This window comes from Cervus canadensis, chromosome 10 (genome assembly GCF_019320065.1).
Source record: "Cervus canadensis isolate Bull #8, Minnesota chromosome 10, ASM1932006v1, whole genome shotgun sequence".
NCBI classification, from domain to species: domain Eukaryota; kingdom Metazoa; phylum Chordata; class Mammalia; order Artiodactyla; family Cervidae; genus Cervus; species Cervus canadensis.
This window is the reverse complement of record NC_057395.1, coordinates 52,462,941-52,481,878: the sequence shown is the minus strand read 5'-3', so window position 1 is coordinate 52,481,878 and position 18,938 is coordinate 52,462,941. Positions and strand designations below refer to the sequence as shown.

Below are 18,938 nucleotides of genomic sequence, written 5' to 3'. Positions count from 1 at the left end.
TTTCATACACAGGTATACCTGTCTATCTCTCCTTGGCCACAACATCCAGCTCGTGGACTGCATTTTTCTAGAAACTTCCATTTCTTTTAAGTTGTTGAATTTGTTCAAATTTAACTGTTCATAGATTTCCTTATTTTTTCTTATACTTGTGTAATACTGGTCTTATGTCTTCTTTTTCCTTTCTTCTTTTGTTTATTTGGGTTCTCTCTTATTTCCTTCAGCATTTTCATTATCTCCTTTTTGAAATTATTGTCTATTAGACTAAAGAGGTCTATTTCATTTTCTTTCTCAGGTGAATTTTCTTGATCTTTTAACTGGGCATGGTTCCTCTGCTTCTTCATTTTACTTATATTTCTCTTATTCTGGAAGTTTAGGAAAAACAATTATCTCCTGTGGTCTTGGAGGGCTGTTTATACATGGGAGCATCCATGTGTGGATTGTGTGGGTTTAATATTTCTGGTGCAAGGGCTGTTTTTAGTACATATGCCTGTCACCTCTTTTTCAGCATGAGCTGGCCATTATTCCCTTATGGGGGTGTGCCCATGTGGTGTCTGATACCCAGTTTGGAGTTCTTCATGGCAGTGGTGGCTCACGCGTGCCCCCAGAGCACTCGATGGGAGTAGAAACAGCTCATGACTCCACCTGGAGCCCAGGATGACAGTGGCAAAAAAACTGCTCCAAAGTGGGGGTGAGCTTCAAACCCTGCCCCTGCCTTTACCAGCAGACAAGCAGGCTGGGACGCGTAGGGCAGTTGCACTGACCATCTGTGCATATCTCACAATGTTCCAGCTGCTGCAAACTGGTTGCTACACTCTCCTTCAAGGCTCTGAGTTTCCCCATATCCCAGCTGATCTCCTTGCCACTGGGGGTACTTCCCAGGTTACAGGAACCTTTCCTCTTTCATAGCTCCCTCCAAGTGTACAGGTCCCATCCTGATTCCTTTCTTTCTTTTTTTCTTCTCTTTTCTTTCGTCTCACCCAGATACAAAGAGATTTTATTGCCCTTTCAGATGTCTGAGATCCTCTGCCAGCATTCAGTAGACATTCTGTGAGAATCATTCCACATGTAGATGTGTTTTTGATGTATTTGTGGGAGGAGGTGAGCTTCACATCCTAGTACTCAGCAATTTTGATGTTCCTCCTATGTCAGGGGGCTATTTTGTGTCTACAGCTACATAAACCAGTTGCCATAACAAAAAATCTATAAATGTGTCATTGTCACACATGAAGAATGACAAGGCAACTTATTGAAACTGAAAGAAATGCTCTTCAAACTGTAAAATTAAACTAGATCAATGACAGAAGAGGAAATAAAATAGTCACAGGTACATAGAAATCAAACAACGTGCTCTTCAAAAATCAACATGTCAAGGAAGAAACATCACAAGGGAACTTAGAAAACACTTGGAGACAAATGAAAACATAAACACATACTATGAATACATATGAGATGCACAGAAAGCAGCCCTAATGGGAAATTTATGGCTGAACATGCAGACACTGAAGAACTTTACACTGCAAGAAACTAGAGAAAGAAGAGAAAAGTAAACCCCAACCCGAAAGTTTGCAAATGAAAGAAAATAGCTGAGATTATTGAAGAGAAAAGTAAAATGTGAATAGTGTAGGAGAGAAAATAAACAAAGCCAAGAGGGATTCTTCAAAAAGATCAATAAAATTAAGCAAATTTAGCTAGATTGCCTAAGGGAAAAAAACAGAGAGTGGCAACCCAAATAACTAAAATCAGAAATGAAAAACATACTAATAGGGCCCCGCCCCCGCCCGCTGTGCGCGCGCTGGCCGGGCAGCATGGTGGCGGCGGCGGGCGCCCCCCCCCAAAAAAAAAAGAAAAACATACTAATAATGTCAAAGAAATAAAAGGGATTTTAAAACAGTTCTATGAATGATTAAACACCCAAAAAATTGGATAACATAGATAAATTGGACAAATTCTTGTAAGGACATAATACTGAAGCTGAATTATGAAGAAATAAAAAATTAGAGTAGACCTGTAACTAGCAATCAGATTCAATTATTAATAAAAAACCTCCCAACAAAGAAAGGCCCAAAATTACTTGTCTTCACTAGTGAATGCTTCCAAAGTTTTAAAGAAAACTAACAGTATTCCTCTTCAAAAAAAGTCTTAAGAGGTGGGAGGACTTTTCAATTCTTTCAGAGTTCTATTGGCATGATCCAGATATCACAGTGACATAAAGGCATAACAAGAAAATACAGACCAATATCTCTCTTTTTCAAATTCTTTTCTCATTTAGGCTGCTACATAATATTGGGCAGACTTTCATGTGCTATACAGTAGTTCTTCATTAGTTATCCATTTTAGACACAACAGTCTGTATATGTCAGTCCCAAGCTCCCTATCTATCCCTCTCCCAAACCCTTCTGCCCTCATAACCATAAATTTATTCTCTAAGTCTGAAACAAACACAAGGTTTATGTTTTGTAAATAAGTTCATTTGTCTCATATTTTATCCCACATATTAGTGTTATCTTTCTCTCTCTGACTCACTTCACTCAGTATGACAATTTCTTGGGCCACTCATTTTGCTTCAAATGGCATTATTTCATTCTTTTTAATGGATGAGTAATGATCCATTGCATATATGTACTAAGACTGTACAATGGAGGATAGACAGTCTCTTCAATAAATGGTGCAGGGAAAACAGGATAGCTACATGTGAAAAAAAATGAAATTAGAACATTTTCTAATACCATAAACAAAAATAAACTAGTTTAAAGACATAAATTTAATACCAGACACAATAAAACACAGCAAAACAAAGACAAAACATTCCTTGAATTAAAAGCAGCAATATCTTTTTCCATCCATCTCCAAGAAGTAAAAACAAAGATAAACAAATGAGACATAGTCACCTTCAAAAGCTTTTGTGCAGCAAAGAAACAATAAACAAAATGAAAAGATAACCATATTTTGGGAGAAAATAATTGCACATAATGTGACCAACAAAAGATTAGAATCCAAAATTTATAGACAGGTCATGCAGCTAAGTAACCAAAACAAACAAACATCCCAAACAAAAAATGGGGAAAAAACCTAAATAGATATTTCTCCAAGGAAGACACACAGATGACCAAAAAGCACATAAAAAGGTGCTTAACATTGCTTAAATGTTAGAGAAATGCAAATCAAAACTACAATGAGATATCACCTCATACCAGTTAGAATGGCTATCATCAAAAAATCCATGAACAATAAATGCTGAAGAGGGTGTGGAGAGAAGGAAACCCTCCTACACTGCTGGTGGGAATGTAAATTGGTACAGCCACTGTGGAGAATAGTATGAAAGTTTCTTGAAAAACTAAAAATAGAGCTATCATACGATCCACTTCCGGGCATAAATCTGCAGAAAAACATGATCCAAAAGGATATATGTGCTCCAGTGTTCATAGCACTATCCACAATAGCCAAGACACGGAAGTGATCTAAATCTATTGATAGAAGAATGGACACAGACCAATAACTCACATGACTGTTGATGCAGCAATCCTCAATAAAATGTTAGAAAATCCAATTCAATAACATATTAAAAGAATTATGCACCCGGACAAACTGAGATATATTGCTGAAATATAAAAATGGTTCAACACATGAAAATATATGCACTGGTGTGCTGCAGTCCATGGGGTCACAAAGAATCGGGCATGACCTGGCAACTAAACAACAATATGAAAATCAAACCATGTATTTTACCACTTTAACAGAATAAAGAGAAAAAAAATTAATGCAGAAAAAAGACTTAACAAAAGTTAACATTTTTCGTGATAAGAAATCAATAAACTAGAAATAGATGGAAAATTGCCCAATAAATGAAGTTGTATATAAAACCCCACATTAACAGCCTCATCAATGGTGTAATTCTGAAAGCTTTTCCAAAATCAGGAACAAGACATGCCCACTTTTGCCACTTCTAGTCAACACAATACTGGAAGTTCAGAGAAAAGCAATTAATTAAGTAATATGTATAAAAGGTATTCAAATTGGAAAAAGTGAAATGATCTTGTTTGTGTGTGACATGATTTCCATGTAGCAATTCTAAAGATTCCAACATTAAAAACTGGTAAATCTAATAAGTAAATTTGGCAAAGTTTTGAGATACAAAGTCACCACACAAAAATCAGGTTTTTTTCCTACATATTAGTGACAGTGAATCCAAAAAAGAAATTAAGCTAGCAACTTCACTTATAATAGCTACATATTAGCTAAGTATAAAATACCTAGGAGTCAATACCTAGGACTCCTCACATATAGTCTTTCCTCACTATAGAGCTTAGCCTATTAAAATATTGTTTCTGATCCAAACCCACACTTGAATACTTTGCTTTTGGGGTGAGATCACTGCTCTATTTTCTGTCTTTTGTTCATCTTACTCAATACTCATCTGACTCAATACTGGTTAGTAAAATTCTCTTTGCCCTAAATGCTTGGCTGTTCCCTTTATACTCCTCAGGCCCTTGGTGTACTAGCTTCTTTCCTCACTCATGACTGACATGTTACTGCTTTGTTTTGTTTGCATTTTATCCTTCAATAACTCTTTAATGAACTCACTGTAATAAATTCTCTTCATTAAAGTGAAGAAAAGACAACAAACAAACAAAAAGATGCCACCAGAAAACTAATAGAACTCATCAATGAATTTGATAAAGTTGCAGGATATAAAACTAATACATAGAAATCTGTTACATTTCTATACAACAACAAAAGATCAGAAAGAAAAATGAAAGAAACAATCCCACTTACCATCACATCAGAAAAAATACAATACCTAAAAATCAACATTCCTAAGTAGATAAAAGACATGTACTCTGAAAACTATAAGATGCTGTTGAAAGAAACCGAAGAAGGCACATGTCATTGAGTTGATAATTTGTGTCCAATTCTTTGCAAACCCATGGACTGCAGCATGCCAAGCTCCCCTGTCCTTCACTATCTCCCAGAGTTTGCTCAAATTCATGTCCATTGAGTTGGTGATGCTAACTATCTCATCTTCTGCTCCCCCCTTTTTTTGCCTTCAATCTTTCCCAGCATCAGGATCTAGGACTAGAGTTTCAACTTCAGCATCAGTCATTTTATTGAATATTCAGAGTTGATTTCCTTTAGGATTGACTGCTTTGATCTCCTTGCAGTCCAAAGGACTCTCAAGAGTCTTCTCCAGCACCACACATCAAAGCATCAGTTCTTCAGTGCTCAGCCTTCTCTATGGTCCAACTCTCACATCTGTGCATGACTACTGGAAAAGTCACAGCTTTGACTATACTTATGCTTTTGGTTTTTAATATGCTGTCTTTTCTTCCAAGGAGCATATTTTAATTTCATGGTTGCTGTCACCATCCATGGTGACTTTGGAGCCCAAGAAAATAAAATCTATCACTGCTTCTACTTTTCTCCCATTGTGTCTGCCATGAAGTGACGGGACCAGATGTCATGATCTTAGTTTTTTGAATTTAGAGTTTCAAGTCAGCTTTTTCACTCTCCTCTTTCACCCTTATCAAGAGGCCCTTTATTTCCTCTTCACTTTCTGCCATTAGAGTGCTATTCTCTGCATATCTGAGGTTGTTGATATTTCTCCCAACAATCTTGATTCCAGCTTGTGATTCATCCAGCCCAGCATTTCACATGGTGTACTCTGCATACAAGTTAAATAAGCAGGGTGACAATATACAGGCTTAACGTACTCCTTTCCCAATTTGGAACCAGTCTGTTGTTCCATGTTTGGTTCTAACTGTTGCTTCTGGAGACACATACAGGTTTCTCAGAGGACAGTTAAGGTGTTATGGTATTCCCATCCCTTTGAGAATTTCCCACAGTTTGTTGTGATCCACACAGTCAATGGCTTTAGCCTAGTCAATGAAACAGAAGTAGATGTTTTTCTGGAATTTCCTTGCTTTCACCATGATCCAATGAATGCTAGCAATTTGATCTCTGGTTCTTCACATAAGGAAAGATACACCACATTCTCAGATTGGAAGAATGAATATTGTTAGAGTGACTATACTACCCTTAACCCCACCATAGAGCCACTGAGCAGACAACCTACAAACTGCGGAACAATTATGCCAAATAAATTACACAGTGTTAAGTTCTAGGACCCACAGCAGATTTCCCAACCTGGGGATCTGGCAAAGGGACAGAGAATCCCCAGAGAATTTGACTTTGGAGGCCAGCAGGATTTGATTATAGAACTTCCACCGGACTGGGGAAACAGACTCTTGGAAGGCACAAACAAAACCTTGTGTGCCCCAGGACCCAGGAGAAAGGAGCAGTGACCCCACAAGAGACTGATCCAGACTTGCCTGTGAGTGTAGAAGAGTTTCTGGCAGAGGAGTGGGTCGACAGTGGCATGCTGCAAGGTCAGGGGCATTGAATACAATAGTGCCTGCAAAAGATCTTTTGAAGGAGGTCACCATTATCTTCATTACTCCCACCATAGTTTTGTCTCAGGTCAAATAACAGGGAGGGAACACAGCCCAGCACAACAACAGAAAGTTGGATTAAAGATTTACTGAGCATGGCCCCACCCATCAGAACAAGACCCAGTTTTTCCCCACAGTCAGTTCTCCCATCAGGAAGCTTCCATAAACCTCTTATCTTTATCCTTCAGAGGGCAGACAGAATGAAAACCACAATCACAGAAAACTAATCAAACTGATCACATGAACCACAGCCTTGTCTAACTCAATGAAATTATGATCCATGCCATGTAGGACCACCAAAAATGGATGTGTCATGGTGGAGAGTTTTTGCAAAACGTGGTCCACTGGAGAAGGGAATAACCACTTCAGTATTCGTCCCTTGAGAACTCCATGAACAGTAAGAAAAGACAAAAAGATATGACACTGGAAGCTGAACTCCCCTAGTCAGTAGGTGCCCAATATTGCTACTGGAGAAGAGTGGAGAAATAACTGCAGAAAGGAGACAGAGCCAAAGCAAAAACAATGCCCACTTGTGGATATGACAGGTGATGGAAGTAAAGTCTGATGCTATAAAGAACAATATTGCATAGGAACCTGGCATGTTAGGTCCATGAATCAAGGTAAATTGGAAGTGGTCAAACAGGAGATGGCAAGAGAGAACATTGGCATTTGAGGAATCAGTGAACTAAAATGGACTGGAATAGGTGAATCTAATTCAGATGACCATGTCATCTACTACTATGGGCAAGAATACCTTAGAAGAAATAGCCTTCAGAGTAAGCAAAAGAGTCCAAAATGCAGTACTTGGGTGCAATCTTAAAAATGACAGAATGATCTCTGTTCATTTTCAAGGCAAGCCATTCAATATCATAATAATCCAAGTCTATGTCCCAACCACTAACATTGAAGGTCTGAATACAAAACCACTAAGGTCTGAATACAAGACTTTCTAGAACTAACACCCCAAAAAGATGTCCTTTTCATCATGAGGGACTGGAATGCAAAAGTAGGAAGTCAAGAGATACCTGGAGTAATAGGTAAATTTGGCCTTGGAGTACAAAATGAAGAGGGCAAAGGCTAACAGAATTTTCCCAAGAGAACGCACTGGTTATAGCAAACACCCTCTTCCAACAACACAAGAAAAGACTCTACACACGGACATCACCAGATGGTCAATACTGAAATCAGTTTGATTATATTCTTTGCAGCCAAAGATGGAGAAGCTCTATATAGTCAGCAAAAACAAGACCGGGAGCTGACTGTGGCTTAAATTCAGACTTAAATGGAAAGAAAATAGGGAAAACCACTAGACCATTCAGGTATGACCTAAATCAAATCCCTTACAATCATACAGTGGAAGTGACAAATAGATTCAGGGATAAAATCTGATAGGCAGAGTGCCCAAAGAATTATGGACGGAGGTTCATGACATTGTACAGGAAGTAGTGATCAAGACCATCCCCAAGAAAAAGATATTCAAAAAGGCAAAATGGTTGTCTGAGGAGGCCTTACAAATAGTTGAGAAAAGAAGAAAAGCTAAAGGCAAAGGAGAAAAGGAAAGATATACCCATCTGAATGCAGAGTTCCAAAGAATATCAAGGAGAGATAAGAAAACCTTCCTCAGAGATCAATGCAAAGAAATAGAGGACAACAATAGAATGGGAAAGATTAGGGATCTCTTCAAGAACATTAGAAATACCAAGTTAACATTTCATGAAAAATGGGCTCAATAAAGGACAGAAATGATATGGACCTAACAGAAGCAGAAGATATTAAGAAGAGGTGGCAAGAATACACAGAAGAACTATACAAAAACATCTTCATGACCCAGATAAGCACGATGGTGTGATCACTCACCTAGAGCCAGACATCCTGGAATATGAAGTCAAGTGGGCCTTAGGAAGCATCACTACAAACAAAGCTAGTGGAGGTGATGGAATTCCAGTTGAGCTATTTCAAATCCTAAAAGATGATGCTGTGAAAGTGCTGCACTCAATATGCCAGCAAATTTGGAAAACTCATCAGTGGCCACAGGACTGGAAAAGGTCAGTTTTCATTCCAATCCCAAAGAAAGGCAATGCCAAAGAATGTTCAAACTATTGCACAGTTGCACTCATCTCACATGCTAGTAAAGTAATACTCAAGATTCTCCAAGCCAGGCTTCAGTGGTATGTGAATTGTGAACTTATAGATGTTCAAGTTGGATTTAGAAAAGGCAGAGTAACCAGAGATCAAATTGCCAACATCTGGTGGATCATCAAAAAGAAAGAGTTCCAGAAAAACATCTACTTCTGCTTTATTGACTATGCCAAGCCTTTTGACTGTGTGGATGACAACAAACTGTGGAAAATTCTTCAAGAGATGGGAATACCAGACCACCTTACTTGCCTCCTGAGAAATCTGTGTGCAGGTCAAGAAGCAACAGTTAGACCTGAACGTGGAACAATAGACTGGTTCCAAATTGAGAAAGGAGCACGTCAAGGCTGTATATTGTCACCCTGCTTATTTGACTTATATGCAGAGTACATCATGCGAAATGCCAGGCTGGATGAAGCACAAGCTGAAATCAAAATAGCTGGGAGAAAAATCAATAACCTCAGATATGCAGATGACACCACCCTTATGGCAAGAAGCGAAGAAGAACTAAAGAACCTCTTGATGAAAGTGAAAGAGAAGAGTGAAAAAGTTGACTTAAAACTCAACATTCAAAAAACTAAGATCATGGCATCTGGTCCCATCACTTTAGGCAAATAGATAGGGAAACAATGGAAACAGTGGCACTTTACCTTCTTGAGCTCCAAAATCATTGCAGATGGTGATTGCAGCCATGAAATTAAAAGGTGCTTGCTCCTTGGAAGAATAGCTATGACAAGCCTAGACAGCATATTAAAAAGCAGAGACATTACTTTACCAACAAAGGTCCATCTAGTCAAAGCTATGGTTTTTCCAGTAGTCATGTATGGATGTGAGAGTTGGACTATAAAGAAAGCTGAGTGATGAACATTTGATGCTTTTGAACTGTGGTGTTGGAGAAGACTCTTGAGAGTCCCTTGGATTGCAAGGAGATCCAAGCAGTCATTCTTAAAGGAAATCAGTTCTGAATATTCACTGGAAGGACTGATGCTGAAGCTGAAACTCCAATACTTTGGCCTCTTGATGGAAAGAACTCGCTCACTGGAAAGACCCTGATGCCGGGAAAGATTGAAAGCAGGAGGAGAAGGGGATGATAGAGGATAAAATGGATGGCGTCACCAACTCAATGGATATGAGTTTGTGCATGCTCTGGGAGTTGGTGATGGACAGGGAAGCCTCGCATGCTGCAATCCATGGCTTGGAAAGAGTCGGACATGACTGAGTGACTGAACTGACTGACTGACCCGACGTAATCTATAGAGTTAATGCAATGTATTGCATTGTGTATATGCAAGTGTAGGGCACAAGGAACTCTGATCAATGTTATGTAGCAGTCTGGATGGGAGAAGAATTAGTGTGAGAATGGAGACAAATGTACATATGGTTAAGTCCCTATACTGTCTACCTGAAACTATCATTGTATTTTTAATTGAGAATATTCCAATATAAAATAAAATGTTTAAAAAAAGAATCTGGGTGATTGATTATGATTGGACAGCAAGTTATGAGTTGAATAGCCATGAGTCACCATTGGGCCAATTATTTCACTACAGGTTTAAGCTATCCACTTGATTTCACTGCCTCATTGACTATCCACTTTCTGAAGGTATAGAGAAATACAAACACAATCCCTCTTATCTGAAATGTTCTATTAAACAAGCATGGGTTTCATTCCAGGGATGTAAATAAGAGGAGCAGACTGCTTTGGGCTCAAAACAAACCCTGGCTTCTTTTCTATTTCTTCCCTACCCCTTTGTAGTTCAACCTTGCAGAGTGTGAGCCGATAAACCCATGCACTAAGCGCTATTTCTAACCAATCATACCTCCCAAGGAGGGGACATACTATTACAGGGCAGGTCTTACGATGTGCCAGCAGCTTCAGTTGATTTAGATTGTTAAGTCTGGAGAGAAAAAGTGAGGTTGTGGAAGTTGCACTGCTAAGACAAAAATGGGAAGAAACGTGAACGAACTTTGGAGGGAGAAATGGAGGGACAGGAAGAGGGAGAAGAGACTAGGAATCAGAGGGGTGAGAGGAGCCAGGAGATCGCAAAAATTCTGCCAACTGTATATCAATAACTCTCCAATTACCCAGGCATTTTTCCAGAACTCTGACCTTGTATGTCTAACTATCAACTTGTCATACTTTCTGGACAGAAATAAACATCTCACAGTTAACACATCTAACACTGACATGAATTTCCCCCACACCCGCTATATTTCAGCTGAGCCACAGTTCTTCTTTCAGATGTTCAATTATCAAAACCTTGAAGTTTTTCTCTCCCATCCCAAGTCCTATGCATCAGAAAATCCTATTGCCTCCTCATTAGTGTGCATCCAGTATCTGACCTCTTTCTCTTATCTCTACTAGCTACTGTTCAGTGCAAGCCATTTTTACTTTTTTTGAATGAATGTTATGACTTCAAATGCTCTAGTTGCTTCTATCAACATCCTGCGTCATCCCTGCTGTGCTGTGCTGTGATTCGTCGCTCAGTTGTGTCCAGTTCTTTGAGACCCTATTGACTGTAGCCCGCCAGGTTCCTCTGTCCGTGGCGATTTGCCAGGCAAGAATACTGGAGTGGGTAGCCTATCCCTTCTCCAGGGGATCTCCTGTCCCAGGAATTGAACCAGGGTCTCTTGCATTGCGGGTGGACTCTTTACCAGCTGAGCCGCCAGGGAGGCTCCCTGTGTAGTCTGTTGTCAATCAAATGCTCAAATAAATTAAAACTCATGTCAGACCAAGTCACTTCTCTCTTCAAAACCACAATGGCAATAGTTTCACTCAGGGCAAAAGCCAAATCCTTCATCACAGGAGGATGATTCTACTCTCAGGGCCTCTGCACATGCTGCTCCCTGTCAGGAAGGCTCCTCCCCGAGATAACCACAATGCTTACCCCAGAACTTTCTTTCAAACTTCCCCATCTCTGTGATGCCCATGCAAGACTACCAGGTTTAAAATACATCCCACCCAACAAATTCTCTCAATTCAGTTATCCAATTAATCTTTGTTTTGTTTCCTTTTTAATTTTTAATTTTGTATTGGGGTACAGCCAATTAACAAACAATGCTGTAATAGTTTCAGTGAAGGGACTCAGCCATACATATGCATATATTCATTCATCCCCAACCTCCCCTCTCATACAGGCTGCCCCATAACATTGAGCAGAGTTCCATGTGCTATACAGTTGATTTTACATTTTAAGTACAGCAGACTGTATGTGTCCATCCCAAACTGTACAACTATCCCTTCCCCCCATTCTTCTTCCCACAACCATAAGCTCATTCTTGAAGTCTGTGAGTATGTTTCTGTTTTGTAGTTCATTTGTATCATGTCTTTATAGATTCCACATATAAGGGATGTCATGATATTTCTCCTTCTCTGACTTACCTCACTCAGTATGATACTCTCTGGGTCCATCCATGTTGTTCCAAATGGCATTATTTCATTCTTTTTATGGCTGAGGACTGATCATATATACATACCACATCTTTATCCATTCCTCTGCTGATGGATGTTTAGCTTGCTTCCATGTCTTGGCTATTGTAAACAGTGCTGCAGTGAACACTGGGGTGCATGTATCTTTTCAGATCATGCCCAGGACTGGGATTGCAGGGTCATAGGGTAGCTCATGCCCGGATATATGGCCAGGACTGGGGTTGCAGGGTGGTAGCTCCATTTTTAGTTTTCTGAGGAACGTCCATACTGTTCTCTGGGGCTTCCCAGGTGGCACAGTGGTAAAGGCCAATGCAAGAGACCAAAGAGACATGGGTTCAATCTCTGGGTCGGGAAGATCCCTTGAGTAAGGAATGGCAACCAAGTCCAGTATTCTTGCCTGAAAAATTCCATGGACAGAGGAGCCTGGTGGGCTACAGTCCAAGAGTCATAAAGAGCCAGACATCACTGAGCAACTGAGTGAATACTGTTCTCTATAGTAGCGGTACCAATTTACATTCCTACCAACAGTGTAGGAGGGTTCCCTTCTCTCCACACTGGCTCCAGAATTTATTATTTGTGGGTTTTTGATGAAAGCCATTCACCGGTATGAAGTGATATCTCACTTTAGTTTTGATTTGCATTTTTCTAATAATTTTGTTGACATCTTTTCAGGTACCTATTGGCCAACTGTATATCTTCTTTGGAGAGATGTCTATTTACATCTTCTGCTAATTTTTTGAGTGGTTTTTTGCTTTGATTCTATTAAGTGTCATGAGCTGTTTGTAAATTTTGGTGACTGGCCCATTTTCAGTCACACCATTTACAAATATTTTCTCTCAATTTGTGGGTTGTCCTTCATTTTGTTTGTTGTTTCTTTATTATGCAAACACTTCTGAGTTTAAGTAGGTCTCCTTTGTTTCTTTTTGTTTTTATTTCCATTATTCTGGGAGATAGATCAAAAAGGATATTGTTCTATGTCAAAGAGTGTTCTGCTTATATTTTTCTATAGGAGCTTTATAGTGTTAAGTCTCAAATTTAGGTCTTTAATGCATTTTGAGCTCATTTTTGTGTATGAAGTTAAAGGACAAACTAATTTCATTTTTTACATGTCAGCTATTCTTTTCTAACATGTAGCACTTTCTAATATTCTGTATTATTTGCTGAATTATAAGTCTATTGTTTATTGTCATTTCTTTCACTAAGACAAACATCAATGAGGGCAATTAGTCTCTTTTACTCAACAATTCACCCCAAGTTCCTTCCTGCCATATACTAAATATCAAAGTAATATTCATATGATATGTGAACTGCCCAGTGTGACATCTCCCCAAGACAATGAGCTCTACTTTAAGCAGTTAATCTCTGTAGAAATTGTGTCAGAAGTTGAGTTTCCCATGTAAATAACTTGGTGAAAAATAAAAGGAACTTGCTTGTATGAGGAAACAAAAAAGGAACTTGCTTGTATGAGGAAGCAAAAAAAGAGCCCAGGAGAAGAAAACCACAAACCCTCTACCCAACCCTTCCCCTTCATCAGACCCATTGGCAGAAGCCACAGAAATATCTTGGGATGGAAGAAGGGCCACAGTATCAAGAAGAGCAATGGTTAAACTCATGAGCCCTACTACCAGATGTCTTGAGTTCAAACCATACCTCTATCAGCTAACACTGAGTATCCTTGAACTTCTCCTTGCTCAGTTTTATTATCTATACGGTAAGGATGACAAGAGAATCTACCTTGGATATAATGATCACGTGAGTTAGCAACCATGGGAATTTCCAACTCTGGCCCATGATGAATGTTTAAGAAAACAAATTGTTATTACTCATTAGATGTCCTGAGGAATGGAAGCTTCAACTAGCATTAGGTGATATCGATAAAGTTATAGACAGGGATGTGGTTATAATTACAGATATAGATACAGATATACAGATCATATAGGTAAGAGTCTCTGAGTCCTTTTTAGCCTTCATTCCTCCTCACCCTTAACCAGCATGGAAGAGGGGACTCTAAGATAGCAATGCATAAAATTCTACTCATTTACCAGGAGAGAAGTTTTCTTGTCTTAAGTAACAGTTTGGGTGAGAGAGGTTTATAGAGAAGGAGAAAGCAGGTATGTTGTTGAAAGACAGCAAAAACTCAACACATGTTTATATCATTTCATGTAGACTTAAAAATTAAAGAAGTCTTTTTGAAATCCCATGTGTCTGGAAGACTTCCTCACACACACACACACACACACACACACACAAATACATGCATCCACAAACATGTATTAGAGAATAGCCTAACATTGTAGTATACAGGTTGTTTTGAGGATCAAATGAAATTACAATACCTGTTAAAGACTCAGTGCAAACTTCAATACATGGGAACCATCCAACACATCACTGACCAAAACTTGGGAGTACACAATGCAAGATTTGAATGCTTCTGTTCTCTGAGTGGCATGATGGGTGAAGACTAAATTATTGTTTATTTCTCAGTATCTTCTGATTTTTCTGCCATTAGGATTCTCTGAGAAGCTGAGTTGCATGATATGATTAAAAGAATCAATGAGCTGGACACTCTAGATTTGAATCTCATGCTACACTGCCTTAGGTCAGTTAATATCGGGCAAGTTACTCTCTGCCTCAATCTCCCCATCTGCAATTTGGGAGTAATAGTCATTTATCACATGGGATGTTGTGAGGATTATACAAGTTAACGCACATAGATTTGTCATTGCTGGTATTTGAAACATCATCTAAACGTTTGGATACTTCTGCTAAGCAGCTGGAGGTGATGGATCCATAGAAAAAACACTCAAATCCCTGATTTCATGCTTTCAGATAATGCCCAGTCTTTGGCCTTCTGCAGCTGTCCTTGGTGGCACACCCAGGTTTACATGGAGACTTTAAAAGTGCAGGGCAGTGGGGAAGTCCAGAGGGCAGGGAGAGGGGATTCTACCCCAAGAAATGCTCACCTATTAATCCCAGCAGTAGAATCATTAGCAGGCAAGGAGGAGGAGTGTGTAATGAGGAGGCAAGGATGGGCATCGTGGAGGCCTGAGGAATCTGCTCTGTCCAAATGTGTGAGCTGGGAGAACATGAACTTTTGTGCTCTGTGGAAAGGAAAGAAGCCCCACCCCTCATGATATAAGAGGAAGTGCCTATGATAGGGTCAAATGACTATGAGATTCCAATACATTTCTAGGTTCAAGACAGTTCCTATTTCGGATGTGATATAGAAATCAGGCAGAAAATGTGGCTAGCTACTCATCTTACATTTTCAGAGACTGAACAGGCCTAGCAGAAATAAAACTCTCTCCGTACCCAGGGTCTCTGTTGCCTCCACTGGGTTCCTCTCCACGTTTATGGTGATTCTTAGTTGGGAGCCCCAGGAAAACTCACAGATCCCAAGAAGGATCTGTGGCTGGGGGCTGGGTTCCAGAGTCCTAATTCCAGGACCCTAAGTTGTGACTGGATTTCAGTCTCATTCTGCACCTGCCTCAGTGAAGATCTACTGACTGACCTGGATAAAGGAAGGGGGCTCACCAGGGCCTTCTCAACTTTGCGATGGAACCAGATGTGCTCTTGAAATGATTTCTTATTCCAACATTTTATCAATGTAACTGGCAAAACTTAGCCCAAATGAACAGTGCAATGTGGACCTCACAACTATTCAGGTTATGTACTGAATCCAAAAAAAGGAATCATTTTCCACTATAAGGAGAGGAAGTAGATTGCATGATCCAGAAATTACACTCTAAGGCATTTATTCCAGAGAAATGGAAATAGTGTCCACGCAAAACCTGTGTACAAATGTTGTAAAAGATTTACTTTGAACAGAAAAGTGGAAGAAATCAAAATATCTAAAAATAAGTGAACAACCTTTCCGTATGAGGATCTACTACTCAGCAACCCAAAGGAATGAGCTATGTATGGGTGTGGCAATTATAAATCTCTTAAAGGCATTATGTTGAGTGAACAAAACCAGCCTCAAAATATTAACTCTACTTGTATAACATTCCCAAAATTATATATAGAGAGAAAACAGAAAGGCATTTGCAAGAGTTTTGGTTTGGTGGGGTATTTGTTATTTTAAAGGGCTAGCACATAGGAGACTTGGTGCTTATGGAATATTCTGCATCTGACCATGCTAGTGGTTACACAAACATACACAAGACAGGATCAACATAAGCTAAAACTAAGAATGTAACAAATTCAGCTATACTATAAAAAATAATTTCATAGTCATAACATAGACACTGTCTATTAGCATATTCAAGATTATAATTATATTAGAGTGATAAAGAATAAGATGTGCATGTGTGACATGAGGTCAGGAGTAACAGAATATTACCTCCCTGGCTTCCATACTGAGATTTCTATGAATAAGGCCTAACAGTGAGATTTCAAGACATAGCAATAAGCATGTTTTATGACAGGTGACTAAAATAATTAGTTGAAAGAGTTGAAGTTGGCTTCCTCTCAGAAGTGGAAATGGCAGGAATTTAGAGACTCTAGTTTTCATATGTATAACTTCATATGTAGAACTATTGGACTTGTAAACTGTTTGCATATGAGTCTTTGATAAAGATAAAACTATTTGGATGTTTGGAGATTTAATTTTAAGAGAGTTACACATAAAAAGAATGCCCTTACTGTTAGCAATGGTAAAAGTTCTGTAACATGGCTTGATCTAACGTTCATGATCTACTTCAATTATAATCCTATACAGTAGTCAAAACTATTAAAAACAGTAATAATAATTTTTTAAAATTCTATGAATAAGAAAGCATTAATAATAGCTGTAACTAGAGATACATAAGATCATTCAGGGAAAAAGCAATTGCAAAAATGTAAATTTAAAATATACAGAGTGAAAAAAAAAATATACAGAGTGACGTAAGCCAGAAAGATAAACACCAATACAGTATACTAATGCATATATATGGAATTTAAAAAGATGGTAACGATAACCTTATATGCAAAACAGAAAAAGAGACACAGATGTACAGAACAGACTTTGGGACTCTGTGGGAGAAGGCGAGGGTGGGATGTTCTGAGAGAACAGCATTGAAACAAGTATACTATCGAGGGTGAAACAGATCACCAGCCCAGGTTGGATGCATGAGACAAGTGCTCAGGGCTGGTGCACTGGGAAGACCCAGAGGGATAGGATGGAGAGGGAGGTGGGAGGGGGGATCAGGATAGGGAACACATGTAAATCCATGGCTGATTCATATCCATGTATGGCAAAAATCACTACAATATTGTAAAGTAATTAGCCTCCAACTAATAAAAATAAATGAAAAAAAAATTTTAAAACAAATTAATAGAGATATATCAAATCATGAATGAGAAAACTGAATATTAGAAAAGATTTCAATTTTCTCAAATTAATATATAAATGCAGTCTGATCAAAAAAATAATTTTAAAACAATTTTTCATGAAATTTGAAAGTGTGATTCTAAAGTGCATTTGGAGACTGAAACTGAGGGGATGACAATTAAATTTTATACAAATGGAATGCCAAGAAAAAAGGGATGTCAATACTCATAAAAGACAAAGTAGACTTTAAAGCAAAGGCTAAAACAAAAGACCAAAAGGCATTGTATAAGGATAAATCAATCAATACGAGAAGAGGCTATTAAACTCACTAACATATATTCACCTAATACAGAAGCACCCATTTAGAAAGAGTAAGCATTTTTGACAATCACTATGATATGGAAGTAGTGATCAATTACAGGGAAAAAAGTGGGAAAAGCACAAACATCTGGAGATGATGAAAAAAAATCAAAGAGGAAATCAGAAAATATCATGAGCAAGGGAAAATAAAAATGCAACTTTCCAAAATCTACGAGATGTAGCTAAAGTAGTTTGATAAGGGAAGTTTATAGCAATATAGGCCCAGCTCAAGATATATGGAAAATATCAAATAAACTACCTAATCTACCACCTAAAAGAACTGGAAAAGGGAAAACAGACAAAGCCAAATGTCAGCAGAAGGAAGGAAATAATAAAGATCAGGGAAGATATAACTAAAATAGAGACCAAAAAACAACAGAAGAGATAAATGAAATCTAGAACAGGTTTTTGGGCTTTCCAGGTGACATTAGTGGTAAAGAACCCAACAATGCAGGAGACATAAGAGACTCAGTTTTGATCCTTAGGACAGGAAGATTCCCTGGAGGAGGGCATGGTAACCTACTCAAGTGTCCTTGCCTGGAGACTCCTGTGGACAGAGGAGCCTGGTGAGCTACAGTGCATGGGGTCACAAATAGTCAGACACAACTGAAGTGACTTAGCATGCATGAATGCACAGAGCTGGATTTTGGAAAAGATAAACAAAATTGATAAACCTTTAGACAGGCTCATCAAGAAGAAAAGGGAGTGGACTGAAACAAAATAAGAAACTACAAAGAGAAATAACAATTGATATCAGAGAAATGCAAAAAAGTCATGAGAGTATGATGACCAGTTATAGCAACAAGTTTGACAACCTAGAAGAAATGGACAAGTTTCTAAAAACATACAACCTTTCAAGACTGAATCAGGAAGAAATAGATAATCTGAACACTAATCATGGGTAGTGAAATTGGATTTTAAATTACCAGCACACCTAAAAGCTAGAACTTGATGGCTTCATAGGGGAATATTACCAGAAATATAAAGAAAAGTTAATGCTATACTTCTTAAACTATTTCAGAGATTGAAGAAGACAGAATATATACAAATTCATTCTATGAGTTTACCATTACTGTGACATAAAAAACAGATAACACACAATAAAAAAAAAAGATCATAACAGCCCAACATCCCTGATGAGTATGAAAAATCCTCAATAGAATATTAACAAAACTGATTCAACAATATATGAGAAAGATCATATACCACGTGCAGGTGGAATTTGTCCCAGGGAAGCAAGGATGGTTCAATA

The 18,938-nt window shown here is 38.5% G+C and overlaps 1 protein-coding gene across 6 annotated transcripts in view; it reads right to left on the bottom strand.

The window, feature by feature from the left end:
- LOC122448418 (tyrosine-protein phosphatase non-receptor type substrate 1-like) overlaps nucleotides 1-18,938 on the bottom strand; it is a 120,863-nt gene that overhangs the window by 12,937 nt on the left and 88,988 nt on the right. Inside the window, exon 1 of one of the 6 annotated variants that reach the window (XM_043479705.1) lies at nucleotides 14,976-15,127. The exons of the other annotated variants lie outside the window; for them this stretch is intronic. Within the exon in view, the coding sequence (XP_043335640.1) occupies nucleotides 14,976-15,048 (73 nt within the window). The 5' untranslated portion in view covers nucleotides 15,049-15,127. Of the gene's footprint in view, nucleotides 1-14,975; nucleotides 15,128-18,938 lie in introns of those variants that run through there. 6 annotated transcript variants of the gene reach the window in all.